This window comes from Uranotaenia lowii, chromosome 1 (assembly GCF_029784155.1).
Source record: "Uranotaenia lowii strain MFRU-FL chromosome 1, ASM2978415v1, whole genome shotgun sequence".
Classification (NCBI taxonomy): Eukaryota; Metazoa; Arthropoda; class Insecta; order Diptera; family Culicidae; genus Uranotaenia; species Uranotaenia lowii.
Genome location: NC_073691.1, coordinates 109,324,767 through 109,343,084, shown reverse-complemented (window position 1 = coordinate 109,343,084; position 18,318 = coordinate 109,324,767). Strand labels below are relative to the sequence as shown.

The following is an 18,318-nucleotide window of genomic DNA, read 5'->3' as shown; positions in this document are numbered from 1 at the left end:
TATTTATATATATATATATATATATATATATATATATATATATATATATATATATATATATATATATATATATATATATATAAATATATATATATATATATATATATATATATATATATATATATATATATATATATATATATTTATATATATATATAAGTCATGAGCTTATTTTTATTCAGAACACTCAATAAAAAAATGTGTCTTTAAACCTTTTTTTATTGAGTGTTCTGAATAAAAATAAGCTTAATTAAAAAATCATTAAGGTTTAAATTTAGGGCTTGTGATATAGCTCAGTTGACAAGTCTGTTGTCTCCTGAGCCGATGTCCGCGAGTTCGAGCCCAAGAGTAAACATCGAACACAGTTGTACCGGATAAGTTTTTCAATAACAATTCGCCAACTGCAACGTTGATAAAGTCGCGAATGCCATAAAGATGGTAAAACGACAATAATCGAAACAAAAAAAAATTAAGGTTTAAGGGGGGGGGGTAGGGTCTAACGGGTATAAAAAAAACACAATTTTCACGATTTTTTTTCTAGAGCTATCGTTCAAACAAATGTATTCAAATTTTTTGCATTATAAAAAGCATTGTTAAAAGAACATTTACTAATTTTTTCGTAGAAAAATATTGAAAAATGAGCCGGTGACGGGAGCACTTTCGAGGATGCCTTTTAGAAAACAGGATTTGCGGTGGACACTGTATCTCAGCACAGAATCATCTGAAGTCAAAAAATCAGAGCAATATATTTTTAATAGATGTTTTTCTGGACCCCAACGTTTTTATTTAACTTAAAAAAATTTTATGAAATTTTTGTGGCTGTTTGAAGTAGAAACTACGATTTTTCACGAAAAAATCCGCCATTTTTCACCTGTAAAATCTCCCCAAAGTAAAAAAAACAAAAAGAAAAACGTTGGGGTCTGGTATTTTATATGTAGAAAATATGTTCCAAATTTGAAAAGAATCGGATAAGTAGTTTTCAAATGACGATGTCCACGGACTTTAAAAATGTGCTTTCGAGAAAAACGCGTTTGAAGTTTCTGGTCTTGCTTTCTTGCAGTATTAGATAGGAGGAGATAAAGGCCTATAATTTCTACAGTTTAACTTTAATTGACTTGAAAATTTGACACAACATTCTTGAAATATTTTACAATGAGAAAATAAAAAAATAAAAAAAATCGATTTTTTGAAAGTGTTAGACCCTACCCCCCCCCCCCCCCCCCCCCCCCCCCCCTTAAACAAAGTTTACTGATTTTAGTACCTTTGTGAAAACAAGTTTTTGTTAAAATGCATGTATTTCATCTATGTGGTAATTAATTCCTCAAAACAAAACGCTATTGGGATTATCCCTCACAAAATCCAGTTCAAATGTGACCTTTTTTAACTGTTTACTCACTACATATAATTTTTCTCCTGTTTTGACATCATCCTATTTGCATTCTTTCACTGTATAATTTGATGTGAAACAGGAATGTTCACGCAGTAGGCTTGACCGCAGGGATCGAAATACACAAGTAGTCTTTTGTTTCGTGAACTCTAGAACTGAAAGAACAGTTCACTTTCTCTAAACACTATTTAGTTGCTTTCAATTGCTTTGTTTAACTTTTTTTTATTCAATGTTTATTTTCTTGTTTTCAAAGGTATTTTACGCGTTCTTCAATTATTCGTTCCATACACGTCTCTACCAAACCTTAAAAGCCTTCACCCTTTTTAAGGTAGATTCCTTAAGATAATTCATTGCAAAACCTCTCACTGGTTCACGACAGATGTCTACTAAGCCTGTTCGACCTATTATTACCTGACCCACACCTTACCTTATCGATATGTGCTCGTTTCGCTTGGTGGGCCTTTCCGGAAGTCCCAATAATTGTAGAATTTCATGTTCTATCGATTGTTTATCGTCATTCGTGATCGAGGACTCGATCACGGTTTGACCAAATCCACTATCCACGTAGAATCCCGACAATCCACCAGATATAATGTCTACGTTCAATAAAGCACAGAAAATTAAAATCACAAGCTGCATCTTAATTGCGTTTTCTTTGCTCGCCCGTCGACCACTGAACGAAATTCAGTCTTCTTGAATCAAACTGAGCCGAGCTGAAGGATGGTGTGCGATCACAAATCCTATAGGATTCCAGAAATTAGAGATCATGCTTGTGAGAGATCAGCAGATGGCGATCGTCGCTTGCGCAAACTCGCCGTGCTGCTTCTTTTCCAAACATTTGCTATCGTTGTGGTGGTGAGAAACCAGTCCATTAGAACTTGTCAGTATGATAAATCCTTTGGCAAGATCATTAATAGTATTTCAATAATACGATGTAAATAAGAGTTTTGATTTTCAGTTTCATAATGAGCAGCATTCTTGAAACGTTAGAAAATACACACCTTGTTGCCACAAAACGAATAGGAGATATTAGAAAGTTTGTATATTTTTTTTATTCAATTTTACCATTGTTTGGAAAAAATGATCATGCATGAGGTCAAATTACTTTGTCACAAAATGTCAAACAAAAACCACAAATTAAAAAAAAGGGTTTGAATCAACGAGGCCAAATACAAAGAAAAAGTTTAGGCTTAACACATAAAGGGACTAATTAGTTTAGTTTTCCAAATTAAAAAAATTGGTTTGAATCAACGAGGCCAAATACAAAGAAAAAGTTTTGGCTTAATACATAAAGGGACTGATTCGTTTAGTTTTCCGGTTTCTGGCTGATTAAAGAATACAAAATCTAAAAAAATAACAATAAAACAATATTCTTTAAAATTAAACACGACGAAGCAGAGAATCCTGTTCAGTTTTGAAGTCCCATTTGATCAACCAACCTCTTGAGACGAGCGTTGAACTACAAAAACGTTTTTTTATTATAATATCATTTTAACATCTTTATGTCATTCGCCACTTAATAGTACACTAGTAGCGATGGCGCTAGCATTCAAAAGTAACGTCACATGTTCTAATCTGCACAGCAAATTTTTTTTTGCTGGAAACCAGCAAAATTTTGATGGTTTTTGTCCCGCTGACTTTCCAGCAAAATTTCCAGCAATTTAAATTGCTGGAAAAAACAGCAAACGTTAATGCTGGTTTCCAGCAATTCAAATTGCTGGAAAATCAGCAATCCAGATTGCTGGAAACCAGCTATTTCTTTCAACTCAACCGGCTGTATTTAGTATCAAATTTATATTTTAATTCAAAATTAAATTTTGATTACTGGCTGTGCATTAGGGTGTCCCAAAATTGCATAACTTCTAGGAATCTGGGGGCTCACCCTCCAAATGGTAGATTAGGATGTGCAGAACAAACTTTTGTATGGGGCCGACTAAAAAAAATCATGTTTAGAGGTTCCGCAAGCGCGATCTTTGAAAAAAGTCCACTTTCTAAAGATTTGATTTTAAATAAATTCTGGGTCCAAAAATTTTCATGAAATTTCTATATTCTATATTTTTTTAAATTTAGTATGAGTTAAATACTACACGTCAAAAATAAAAAAGGAACCAAATTTGTATGAAAATGTAAAACAAGCAAGCTAATTCCAAGAAAAAAAATTTTTTTGGTCCAAAAATTTTGTATTCAACTGACCAAAATGAGTACCAAGCGTAAAATATTTTTGATACCAATGCCATCAAAAGATGCGGATTTTTGTGCACTTAAACCACTGACCACACTGACTTGACTCTTAGAACAAAAATTCAACCATTTTCTGTCTAATTTTTTGTTGTCAGCTTTTGCAGGTTCGCAATACCGACGGCAGGTGGCGAACCTGAAAAATTTGACAAAAAATGCCCTGTAGAAAAAATGGTCCTCTTTAGCCCGATTTTATCGTAGAAATTGCGTGTTTTATTTTTAAAGTTGGGTGGTATTTCCTAACTGGGATAGCATTTCTTCAAATCGATCGATGCGCACTCTGGAATCGACATTGCGTACTGTTGGAAAAATGATTTTTTTTCTGGAAAAATTATCCAGAAAACGAAATCGAGTGTCCAGTCAGTATGGTCAGTGCTTAAACCTCTGACCATACTGACTACCCGCATAATTAAAAACAGTTGGGGATATAGTACTAACTATTAACTTAATATATTGGTAGCAGTACCAGTATGAAATATCTTCCAAGTATCATTTCATTATACATGTTCAAAATTTTATTACCTCAATAAATTATGACAGGATCGTATCAGTGACAGTGACAATATGATATATGATTTAGTAAGTATAGTATAATAAGAGAATAAAAATTTGCAACCTTTGAATATTGTCTCTGGACCTTATCCAGGACTCTAACAGTGTACGACAAAGTTTCCTTATATTTTCTTAGCATTAGACATTAAATTAAAAAAAAAACAACATTGACAACATTGTATGAGTTAGACAAGTCGTTATCATTTCACCTCTTGCGGATAATAACTAATATTGTTATTTTAAGATGTAGTTGTGAGCTTATGCATTTTTTCGCTCTTGGGTTCAGCATCTGCTAATTTTCACTTCACTTCGTTAAAATTTGTGTCGGCAACCCCACGCCAGGTTCGGAACTGAAAACTGTGTTCAAAATGGCTCCGAAAAAAAAGAATCACGCTGAGAAAAACACACAGAACGCGAAAAGTAAGTAAAACTATATTATATTATCGATAAAAACTAGTGAGATTAAATAAAACTAATGAAATTACAGAAACAAAGATCTCTGCTGAGCGGAGAGCGGAAAAAAAATCTACTGAAAGGCTGAACAATGCAGATCTGCACAAATAGGTAAGATTGTATAATCCATGTATAATATCAGAAATAAAAAATAAAAATCTCAACATTTAAATTTTTTAATTTTATTTTATTTTTTGTGGGAAAGAATTGGAACTATATTGGTTATGGTACAGGGAAGCTCTTTTTAAAAATATTTTACAATATGCGGAACGTATGATTGAGCGTTATTTTTACTACAAACTACTATAAGCAAACTATATCCATTGAAGTTGATGAAATCTATGATTTTGTATTCCAACGTAGCTAGAACATTCAGGTAGATTGTTTTGCTCGCCAAAAGTGGATGATATTTTAACCGTATCCAATAATGTAGCATGAAATATTTGTTCGAAAAAATCGCTCTTTTTGAATGGTAAACATGCTTAACAGCCCTTTCCCCATATGGTACTTTAACAGATAATCATAATACAGATTATTAATATGGTCTGTGTTATTGTACATATACTGTTCACTTTACAATAAACGATAACGTTTAGAGACAATATAGAATATTCTCTATATAAATTGTAATTGATTATGCGGGTAGACACTCGATTTCATTTTTTGGATAATTTTTCCAACAGTTCGAAAAATCTATTCCAGAGTGCGCATCGATCGATTTGAAGAATTGCTATCCCAGTTAGAAAGTGCTACCCAACTTTCTAAAAAAGCAGTCCAGACGATAAAATCGGACTTAACAGGTACATTTTTCCTACAGGGCATTTGTATCGGAAAAATGGTAGGTTCGCCACCTGGCGTCGGTATTGCGAACCTGCTGAAGTTGACGAAACAAATTAGCCAGAAAATGATCGAATTTTTGTTCTAAGTGTCCTGTCAGTATGATCAGTGCTTGAACTTTGCTGAACAAAACGTGTTGTTTGTATCATTGTGTGAAGAGCTATTCACGGTTTAACCCTTAATAAAAAACACAATTTAGAATATTTTTTATTTAATTTATTAAATTGGTCTTAATAAATACCTACTTTAAAATCAAAATACTTGCAAAAAAAAGACTTTGATGGTTTAAGGGAGTCATCAGAAAGCCATTTGGCAAATTTGAGCGCAATCGGACAACAGGAAGGGGTTGCACTGAATCTCAAGTGTGAAAGGGATTCTGAGACATAGTCACTGATGAACTGATGTACAAGCTAAGCCTTGAAAAGTGTGTGAAGTCCCGACGACCGTTTTGAATCAATTTTATGTTTTTTGGTTGAGCCACCAGATGTCTCCAAGGACACCAGAGAGAAATGTCAAGAAGAAAATGAAATGTAAACAAAACAAAACAACAAACTTTTAGTCAATTATGAATAGGTCGTATTTATTTGACGAATATCGATCAAATTGATGTTGAAGATTTGTTACACATTTCTGATTTGCATTATCAAAATTTACGCTTAACGCTGTTTTTCGAATTGCTTCAAACTTGCAACTGGATAAAATAACTGATTCATCTGGCTTGTTCAAAGTTGTTAGTTAGCCTCTTTAGTAAAAAGAATCGAGGTAAAATGAACCAGATGAATTTACCTTGCTTTGAATATATTGAAGCCGTCCATTTTTCTACGATGTTAGTTTATTAATTTTTGAGATCATATACAATTGCACTCTTCCAAGAATCAGGTACTTCAAAAGTTGATTCGGTTTGTTTAAATGATAGCATTTGAAATTATGAATACGTTTCTGGAATTTTATAATTCAAGCTTGTATATGTGTCATTTCGTCAGTCTCTCTATTGACAATATTAAAATTTATTCTTAGTTCATCTAATTATATACATAGAGCAATTCATCTAATTATATTTAAATTTATTTATTAATGAGTTCAAACACCATTTCGCCCTCTCGAAAAATTCTTACTCGCAAAAGAGCTATCTAGAAACAGTGCCATCTGTTGCGCCGTTCAAAAGTTACAAATCAAGCAATAGATGGCACTGTTTTTTGTCACTTTTTAACGGCTTCTTTAAAAGAGAGCACTGGAAATTTTACACAAGTTTTTGAAGATTTTTTGTTCGAGCTTGTACATCAGTTCATCAGTGATATGAACTAATATCCTATTTTTCTATTTCTTTTTTCTCTTTTTTCTTTTTTGTTTTCCTTTTAATGTTACCTTCGAAGGATGACGAAAGAGCTTCGAGTGGAAAACTCGAACAACCTTCAAGCCATCTCCTCACAACATCAGACCCCGAAGATGGTTTCGCATGGTGTGGAAGTCATCCCAAGGATTTAATCAACACCTGAAATAAGACAAATTGCTCAAAAAGAAGAGCTTGCGCCAGACATCGCAATGTCTTAAGCAGGAGAGGCAGCAAAAGAATCAATTAGAAGAAAAATATATGAAAAATAAAACAAATGAAATAAAAGTCTATAGCTTTTTGTAAACAAACCGAAAAACCTGAATGATTGGCAACCATGCTAATCGGTCCAGAAACGGTTCTGAAAACCGTTCGGGTTCGGTCCGAAATCGGTCCTTTTTTTTAATGGACGCTATAGCAATCGGCCCAGAAACGGTTCGAAAATTAGTTCGGATTCGGTCCGAAATCGGTCCTTTTTTTCGGATGGATACTATGGCAATCGGCCCTGAAACGGTTCGAAAAATCGTTCGGATTCGGTCCGAAATCGGTCCTTTTTTTTCGGATGGACGCTATGGCAATTGGCCGAGAAACGGTTCGAAAAATCGTTCGGATTCGGTTCGAAATCGGTTCTTTTTTCGGATGGACGCTATGGCAATCGGCCCAGAAACGGTTCGAAAACCGTTCAGATTCGGTTGGAAAACGGTCCGCTTGTTTTGACATTTGATCTGCTCGAACTGGTTGAAAAAACTTATCGTCGTCCGAAAAAGTGTTTCATTTTCGCACGATTTTCTACTAAATTCGGCCCAATTTCTTATACGATTTCGGACCGATCGAGCAGATGAACGGACAAAAATCGGGCCGATTTCGGGAGATTTTTCCTGACTGGGGGATAGCTAGATTCTTTAGGTATGCTACTCCGTTGCTTGCATATGTATTAGTAGGCCAACCAAAAAATAGTTATAGAAATTCCACAAAAATGTATGGATTTTTTTTAAGCTATTGGTTTTCTAGAAAAACTACTAATTTTAAAATTCTGCAAAAAATATAAAAATGTTAACCAATGTATTTACAATTCATTAAGCGCTTATGCGGTTAAAAAACATAATTTTTACGTGGATTTTTTATTGAGTTAAAAAAAGTTGAGGAGGTTGTATTTTTGCTACGACCGCAAACGTAGAATTACAATTTGCTCCTGTCAATCGTTCATATTGTTTGTATTGAATTTATGGCGATTTTTTAAATGATGATTTTTACCGATTTTTATAAAAGTGGCTTTCAATAAAATAATAATTCTTCTTAAAATTTCGATAGATTGAAGTTAATTTCACCTCCGCCCAACAAATTCAGTTTTGCGAAAAAATAAAAAGACCATTTCCGTAATATCCAAAAAATGAGTCCAGTGAATAGATTTGGAGTTTATTTGAGCGAAACAACAAATGGGAAATTTTTAGTTTTAGTTTGATTAGTCCAGAGCTGAATGAAAAATAAAAAAAATTGGTATCATTTGGGCATTCATTCTCAAACCCTTTTTCTAAAGCTACTGCGTATAGCTAAAAAAATGATTAATATTACAATTTATCACAGCAATTGATAAAAATTGTAACGATTAAAAAAAATCATTAATTTTGCCGTTTTTAAAGTTAAGAAACTGAGAAGGTTAAAAAAATTGCAGGACTGAAGTCCTTGAGCCAATTTTTTTTTTCGAAATATGAGAAACTCGTCAACTTGAACTGCGATTTCGGTAGATGAGACTTGTTTATGTTTACATTTAGGTTGCTGAAAGTCTCCCATACTTGTCGGGAGACTTGAGACATGCATCTTAGATCTAAATGTGAAATAAAAATCTTAGCAACCGAAATCACAGTTCAAGTTAAGAAAAATATTTGACCTATTCCGCATAACCAGTTTTTACACAAGCGAGCACCCCTCGCCGATCGATAAACTCTCCTAAACAGCATCTCTCCAAACCACGCCCCTCCTATGCGCACCGATTCAGCGACCAGCCGCCATCAGAGCATTTTTGCACGCAACGCAGCTTGCGAACGGGAACTCCAAGCAGCTCTGTCTGTATCCGGCGCCATTCATTTAACGTGTATCCAGGGCGCACAGCAGCAACGAAACTACTCTCCGCCACTGGAGTTCTCTGCCGCTGGTCATCTGCGCTGCTTGCTGTTTCTGGCTGGTTCATGCCACTACACTTGATGCTGAACAAAACTGCTATTCGATATCGGTGTTGGATTACCACTGGTGGGGTCCAATCACCGATCGAAGAGCAGCTAACTCTGTTCAACTCGACGGGCAGAACGAAACTGAAACCGAGTCGACCGCAGAGCCCTTTGTTTTATACCTTTCGTAGGTATGGAAAAACAAAACCCATCAAAGCAGGCGTTGGTGATGACGTCATAATCCTTTAGATGTGATGGCTCTTAAAGAGGAGTTTTTCGTGACGCGAGTTCTGTTCGCAAATTTCAATTTGCCCCCCCTATAGTGTTGCCGTAAGACGTAATTCTACGTCAAAATTGCTTTTTGCTAAATTCCTAATAACTGATTGTTTTTAAATTTGGTTGGACCTAAAATAAAGTAGCATTCATTACAAGTTGCAACAAGTCATTTTTTAGCATATTTTTACAACTATATTTGCAAAAACGCTTTGCGAAATTTGAATGTTTTGCAGAAATACTGCTAAATTTCCAAAAAAAAACTGTCTCGTAGTCAGAATATTGAAAGCATTAGAACTTAAAATTTAATAATTTCAACACATGTTATTTCAAAGAATGCGACTGTATACTTATTTGAACAATAAGACCTCGCAATTTCCCATAAATTGTAATTTTGTTTCAAATCCCATACATATCGTTCGAAATTCCATAACTATTTTTGACCCTGCGTTTACACGGCTCTGTCGATTGAGGTTAAGCGCAATGTTTTACCTTCTTCTCTACCTATCTTGGGATCCGTCGTCAAGAAAAACTGACAGAATTCAAAGCGAAGCTTAACTGATCGATTTCGATATCTGTCATTGTATGGCAGCGGAGAAATGGTCAGGAAATCCAACAGAATTCGAAGGGAAACGGGATAGATTCAAACTGACAACTAATAGTTTGACAGTAATCGGTCCGGTTGCGATATTCGTTCCGATCCGGGACTTCACCGCACGGTAAACAAAGTTACTCTGTTCTGTATAAAAATCTATACAAATTCGAGAAAAGTGTCTCCACTTAGTTTTATGTTTGGGCGCTTTACACAGAGCGTGAGCAAAAAGCTTTTACACACTCATCTGGCGCAACCCCTTATAGTGTAGTTTTGACCCGTTATCGGAAAAGACTGGGTTAACTCCTTTTTCATGTAAAGTCCTTGTACCACTTATAGTGTACACAGCATGTACGTCAAAGCAGAGGTGAAAATTAGTATTGTAAGCATGTAAAATCTACACATTATTTTGGAAGCCCGCTCTGCGATGTCAGCCCTTTGATGTTAGCCCTTAAAATGTCAGAAGGACGCCCGCATAATCAATTACAATATATAGAGAATATTCTATATTGTCTCTAAACGTTATCGTTTATTGTAAAGTGAACAGTATATGTACAATAACACAGACCATATTAACAATCTGTATTATGATTATCTGTTAAAGTACCATATGGGGAAAGGGCTGTTAAGCATGTTTACCATTCAAAAAGAGCGATTTTTTCGAACAAATATTTCATGCTACATTATTGGATACGGTTAAAATATCATCCACTTTTGGCGAGCAAAACAATCTACCTGAATGTTCTAGCTACGTTGGAATACAAAATCATAGATTTCATCAACTTCAATGGATATAGTTTGCTTATAGTAGTTTGTAGTAAAAATAACGCTCAATCATACGTTCCGCATATTGTAAAATATTTTTAAAAAGAGCTTCCCTGTACCATAACCAATATAGTTCCAATTCTTTCCCACAAAAAATAAAATAAAATTAAAAAATTTAAATGTTGAGATTTTTATTTTTTATTTCTGATATTATACATGGATTATACAATCTTACCTATTTGTGCAGATCTGCATTGTTCAGCCTTTCAGTAGATTTTTTTTCCGCTCTCCGCTCAGCAGAGATCTTTGTTTCTGTAATTTCATTAGTTTTATTTAATCTCACTAGTTTTTATCGATAATATAATATAGTTTTACTTACTTTTCGCGTTCTGTGTGTTTTTCTCAGCGTGATTCTTTTTTTTCGGAGCCATTTTGAACACAGTTTTCAGTTCCGAACCTGGCGTGGGGTTGCCGACACGAATTTTAACGAAGTGAAGTGAAAATTAGCAGATGCTGAACCCAAGAGCGAAAAAATGCATAAGCTCACAACTACATCTTAAAATAACAATATTAGTTATTATCCGCAAGAGGTGAAATGATAACGACTTGTCTAACTCATACAATGTTGTCAATGTTGTTTTTTTTTTAATTTAATGTCTAATGCTAAGAAAATATAAGGAAACTTTGTCGTACACTGTTAGAGTCCTGGATAAGGTCCAGAGACAATATTCAAAGGTTGCAAATTTTTATTCTCTTATTATACTATACTTACTAAATCATATATCATATTGTCACTGTCACTGATACGATCCTGTCATAATTTATTGAGGTAATAAAATTTTGAACATGTATAATGAAATGATACTTGGAAGATATTTCATACTGGTACTGCTACCAATATATTAAGTTAATAGTTAGTACTATATCCCCAACTGTTTTTAATTATGCGGGCGGAAAGAAAATAATAAAAACAAATCAGTTAGTTTTGAATTTCTATATTCGGCAAGGTATAATTTTCATGCTCCCGTTATAGAATAGGAAAATATTTAATCGACTCAATCAATTGAACTGATCTTTCAGCATTAACCGATTCATTGAATCGTCGAACTAGATCGGTTACGGCAGAACACATCCCAAGTAACAATTTTAGTTTTATAAGAAACTGAAAGGGTACGTCAAGGCTTCGTTAATAAACAACGATAAGTTTTATAATCCCCATTAAAACATTTTTAAAACACCTATAAGAGTAAAAAGGCCCACCTACAGAAGGTTCTGAAGTTCCCGTCCTAAGTATCCTATACAACAATATAGACTCAAAAGGGTTTTGCTCAAGGCTGGTTTAAGATAATCAGATCGTTTTGCACTGAACAAAAAAATCGTGAATTTTTTTTTACCGAAAAAAGGTTTTGAAATTGCATTTTTTTAAATAAAATAATCTAATCGTTTCTTTTTTCAACCAAGACTTAAAAATTACCTATATTATGATTATTAGGTATAAACATTATAATCATTTCTCTCAGTTACGTTATGAATAAAGTTGTTGCGCTTTTAATTTTATCGATTACTTTTTCAAAAAACTGATGAATTAACCGCGCGCCCCTTAAATTTGAGAAATAGTAAGGTTTAAGCAATAAAATATCAAATACGAAATTATTCCAATTTATTTCAGCATCAGTATTTCCGTCCACTTTGTACGTATTTGATTTGATATTTTGTGCAAATTGCTTTGTTTCGACCAATTTATGGTTAATGACGCTGTAAACAATAATATTCAATGTTAAAGTGCATTAAAATTTTAATTATTGTCATTGAAGTTGAAATCCGAAGTTTTCGCGCTGGTGATCGGCAACCTTGCCAACTAGCGACGTGTGAAATATCATTACTGGCAACGCTTTTGTAAAGTAATAACCAGCGTGCCTATACAGCTACGGGTGGTTGCATATTGAGCAACAGTAGGCAAGGAGTACCAAAAGTTTCTCATTGGTGGGGGGTGGAGACGGAGCGCTTTTTGACAGCGAATTGTTCTCCTACCATGCCTATGATTACGATTGCCTGTCTCAAGATGGACGATTCCGTGTATTCACGCAGAGTAAACTTGAATTTTGGAACGAATTAAATCTGACTTTGATTCAAAACATTCATTTTTTTGAATCCAGCTCCTGTTTTCTTTGAATCAATGAATTATAGTTTTGATTGAAAAGAATAATTTTTGAAAGAAAGAATAAATTTTTTGAATTGAATGACTTTGGACTTTGATTTCAAACAAATTCTTTGATTCAAAAGAAATTTGTTCAATTGCATATTTCTTTAGAAACAAAGTAAATTTTCTTTCAACCGAAGAAACATGTTTTAAACTAAAAAGAATATTTTTTTGAAACAAAAACTTCAAACTTAGAAGATATTTTGCATTGACTTGCAAGAAGAACAGAAAACCGAAAAATCGAATAAAGTTCGGCCGCTCGTTTTAAAAATCAAACCAGTGAATCGGAGTAAGCTATAAATAAGGAGGATTCAGGATGCAAAATGGTAAGTGTAAGTTAATAAATACTGAATATTTTAGTGAATTCAAGATTTTCTAAAACGCTTGTATAGTTACAGGACCACGGCCGACGGATAGATGTCCAAGTATCTCGAACATGGAGAAAGCTGCGCAAAGTAACACCTCCCCAAATCCCACGGTCGTATTTTTTCGGCCCAATCTTCAACGGCAATCACCAGTCGGACCAGCCAGCAGCTGGAGTGGCTTTCGGAAGAATGCGAAACTTTGTCAACGATATCAAGGACCCTACTCGGTTATAGTGAACCAGTGTTTTATGTGTTTGTGAATAAAAAAGAATTTAAGAACTAAAATTGTATCTTTTTATTATTCAAACTCCTAATAGGAACTTCGAAACAACAGGGTAAAAATCTTCCAATTGGAATAAATGGAAAATGGTTCAATGAATAAATGCTTTTAAATCTATATCTAAATGACCTTTGAGTGAAGATAATAACTTTAAATCAAATGAAACTGGTTTTTGTATCAAAGCATTAATATTTTGAATCTAAGATTTTTCAAAAGAAAAAATCTTTGAAACAGAGGAAAATGCATTTGAACCAAAGGATTTTTTATTTATACCAAAACCAAAGGAAAAAATCCTTTGTTTTTGCGGCACTTTCCTTTGAAATAAAAAATCTTTGGTATAAGAACACACCCGAAGTTGTACACGTCCTGATAATAACTTGTCGCCAGTGAGTGTCGCCAGTAAATGTCGTCAGCGCTCATTGACGATAACTCCGGTTATATAATCCTTATTTATGCGGGAAGCGTGATTGCGTCGTCTTATTGTTTCTGTTACAGTTTTTCAAAAGGTTCTCTCGTAACCAAACATTGATAGCAATAGTCGTGAAACGATTTAATATGATGTTCTTCCAACGTTATACAAACGGTAATGAGAATCGTGCGCTAATGGAGCAAGCACACAGACGTAAAATATGGAGTTTCGGATTTCATAATAAATCATGCTATTATATATATTATTTCATTTTATTATTTACTTACGTTTAAGATTGTTTTCCATAGTAGATATGTAGATACATGTTGAGTTTTTTTTCATTCCCTTAACGTATACATCCAATCCGGTTCAGGTACGTTTGCAACATCTCTACCTAGGATTTTTTCGGAGCTGTTGTAGAACCTGTCAGATGGGAATCCAGCTAGATTTCAGCTAGATCGAGTTCTGCTTGCAGTTTCGGTAATACCCTATACTCATCAGGCTCCAGCGATTCTCGATGAAATCCATGGTCACTGTTTCCATTTTTGTTGCAGTTTCACTATGAAAGATTTCTTCTGGTTGACCAAAAACGTGCATTCCTAGGGAAACGAAATGGCAATTAAGATTTTACACATCATTATATTCTGCGATTTTACTTACTGGTTGTTTATTATCGTTGATGCTTTGGGATTGTTGTCGTTTTCGCTTTGGGAATCTCACATCTATAGCAGCTATAGCAGCTCGGTCGCAATTTTTTCACCAACTTTTTGTTTACCTTTTCCTCACTCGGCCGGTGGGGAGCAGTGGTGCCAATTTTAGATATTTACGTTTTCGTACTATATTTATCCAAAAACTTAAGAAATCTGTATGAGTTAAATAAAACAGCTTAAATATATAAGTTAACAAGTACGATGACATAGTGAACGCGAATAAAGAAGCGAACTGCGGTATACCGTAAACATAACTAAACCTTTTTCAATTTTGAAATCGATTTGAGTTGAAGTTGAGAAGATTAATTTCAAACCAGTCTAAGTGATAAAAACTTCATAAAACATTTTTCTTAAAAATGTTCTTAAAATGTTTTTGAAGTTTTTAACGGAATATGATTTGCCATTTTCTTTTTTCATTTAAATTTCAAATTAAATTGCAAGTTCATTATGGTTTAAACCTTATTGTTTTTGTCGAAATTTTAGACCAATACCCCATAGACAAAAATTTGCATTTTATCTGCTAATCAAACCTAATAAGAATGATCATAAATGTATGTTGATTTGATTGAAAAATATCTGGCATCTCTGGCACTCTCATTTCGGCAATTTTCGACGTGAGTGTGACAGAATCCATGAACGCTACGATCAACGGTTTGAGATCATTTTTACGATTATTGATAAAATTCAAGTAATCGTTCAAACCAGGGAGATGGCATCCCTATCCTTTGTCATTGAATTTGACAACCATCAAAATTACGGGCCCACGATTTTGTGGGCCCATAACAAACCTGACATTTTGCTGTCAAGGACCCGAACTAAATGTCAAATGCTAGAGAAGTATGGTTGATAGCACACTAACACATTAATCATTCTGATTCCTCATTGGTTGAAATATTGACTTTTGAGACTTCGTACTGCTTTGAGAGGAAAACACCATAAACGTCTCTCCCGATGGATAGAAAAAAAGAAAAAGATTCTTGTTCGAAAGAAGAACTAGATTGCCACCTCCCTGGTTCAAACCGTTCATTCACCTTTTCAGATATCATCACTTTTCCACATGAACGTTCATGTTTCGTTCTTATCGTTTTAGAAATAAAGTTTAACATAACAGTTACGATGAAAGTTACAATCACTATTTCTGAAGCCGTTCATTTATAGTATGAACTGTTGGTGATATAGTTTTTTAGTATGCGGGTTTCCATGAATAGTTTTTGGATGTTATCCTAACTGTTTGTAGAACAGTTCCTCCATATAATCGTTTTAACAGTTTTTAACAATTACATAACCTAACGACATATTAAAAATACTGTGAATTTGGAATTCACGATTCTACCAATGTATTTCACAGTTCGAATAATCATTTGCTAAAGGTTTTTTTACGCTTCATCGAATCGTCATTTGACTATTTAAGAAACCGTTTGGTTATAATCCTTATTTATGCGGGAAGTGAATGAATGACAACACGCAGAAAAATTTATTGTAATATTAGCCCTATTTGGAATGAAAATAATAAAAATTTTGGTTGGGAAAAAGCAGAAATATATTTTTGTTTATATCGATAAAAAAGCCCGCATAATTAAAAACAGTTGGGGATATAGTACTAACTATTAACTTAATATATTGGTAGCAGTACCAGTATGAAATATCTTCCAAGTATCATTTCATTATACATGTTCAAAATTTTATTACCTCAATAAATTATGACAGGATCGTATCAGTGACAGTGACAATATGATATATGATTTAGTAAGTATAGTATAATAAGAGAATAAAAATTTGCAACCTTTGAATATTGTCTCTGGACCTTATCCAGGACTCTAACAGTGTACGACAAAGTTTCCTTATATTTTCTTAGCATTAGACATTAAATTAAAAAAAAAACAACATTGACAACATTGTATGAGTTAGACAAGTCGTTATCATTTCACCTCTTGCGGATAATAACTAATATTGTTATTTTAAGATGTAGTTGTGAGCTTATGCATTTTTTCGCTCTTGGGTTCAGCATCTGCTAATTTTCACTTCACTTCGTTAAAATTTGTGTCGGCAACCCCACGCCAGGTTCGGAACTGAAAACTGTGTTCAAAATGGCTCCGAAAAAAAAGAATCACGCTGAGAAAAACACACAGAACGCGAAAAGTAAGTAAAACTGTATTATATTATCGATAAAAACTAGTGAGATTAAATAAAACTAATGAAATTACAGAAACAAAGATCTCTGCTGAACGGAGAGCGGAAAAAAAATCTACTGAAAGGCTGAACAATGCAGATCTGCACAAATAGGTAAGATTGTATAATCCATGTATAATATCAGAAATAAAAAATAAAAATCTCAACATTTAAATTTTTTAATTTTATTTTATTTTTTGTGGGAAAGAATTGGAACTATATTGGTTATGGTACAGGGAAGCTCTTTTTAAAAATATTTTACAATATGCGGAACGTATGATTGAGCGTTATTTTTACTACAAACTACTATAAGCAAACTATATCCATTGAAGTTGATGAAATCTATGATTTTGTATTCCAACGTAGCTAGAACATTCAGGTAGATTGTTTTGCTCGCCAAAAGTGGATGATATTTTAACCGTATCCAATAATGTAGCATGAAATATTTGTTCGAAAAAATCGCTCTTTTTGAATGGTAAACATGCTTAACAGCCCTTTCCCCATATGGTACTTTAACAGATAATCATAATACAGATTGTTAATATGGTCTGTGTTATTGTACATATACTGTTCACTTTACAATAAACGATAACGTTTAGAGACAATATAGAATATTCTCTATATATTGTAATTGATTATGCGGGAGACTACTTGGAATTGAACTTATCGTTTGTTCTAGAGTAATATAGGCCCTTTTTGAAAATAAACCATAGCTCTGCCATGAAAACAACAAAATTTTGGATAAAATAGAAAAAAATGAACTTCGAAAGAAAATTAATTCAAGTGAATCAAAAATACAATCTTTTTGTGGTTTTGAAAATGAAAGTTTGATCTGAATGATTCAATGTATTTCATTTAAATTGAATAGAAAATGTTAGGTTATGATATTTTCAGATTTTGATTATTACACAAACGATTTTTTTCGGATATTTCTCTTTTAATTTATATTTAAAACGGGGTTTCATGGTTTCACTATCAGTGATTGACTCCTCCGCCTGGTTTGGAGGGAACACAATCGAAAACCGACGATGTTGCCAGTGGAAAGGCCAACTCTGGAACGACCTATTTATTCTGGGCTATTCGCTTATTGAGTCAGGCCGATGACATAGTGAATACGATGCGATGCGATGCGGTGAATGCGATTCAATGCGGTGAACCACATTTGATGAAAATGTATGTGAATCGCTTAAACCTGACATAGTCAACGCGGCGAAGCAGATGTCAATTTGTTCCGCCGCTCGAGTTCGCGTAGGCTGCGTCCGTAAATTTTCCGCCAATTCGCATCGCATCGCACTCACTATGTCATCGGCCTCAGCTCTCGAGAATTACCGTCCATGCCGGGTCGACGGTAAGGCCGATGACGTAAATTTTCCGCTGATTCGCATCGCATCGCACTCACTATGTCATCGGCCATAGTGAGTGCGATGCGATGCGAATTGGCGGAAAATTTACGGACGCAGCCTATGCGAACTCGAGCGGCGGAACAAATTGACATCTGCTTCGCCGCGTTGAGTATGTCAGGTTTAAGCGATTCACATACATTTTCATCAAATGTGGTTCACCGCATTGAATCGCATTCACCGCATCGCATCG

The 18,318-nt window shown here is 34.1% G+C and overlaps 1 protein-coding gene across 1 annotated transcript in view; it reads right to left on the bottom strand.

Annotated features, from left to right (window-relative positions):
• LOC129738536 (protein 60A-like) overlaps window positions 1–2,088 on the bottom strand; it is a 276,432-nt gene extending 274,344 nt beyond the window's left edge. Inside the window, exon 1 of the mRNA XM_055729756.1 lies at window positions 1,815–2,088. Within this exon, the coding sequence (XP_055585731.1) occupies window positions 1,815–2,026 (212 nt within the window). The 5' untranslated portion in view covers window positions 2,027–2,088. The remainder of the gene's footprint in view (window positions 1–1,814) is intronic.
• Window positions 2,089–18,318: the final 16,230 nt, after the last annotated feature.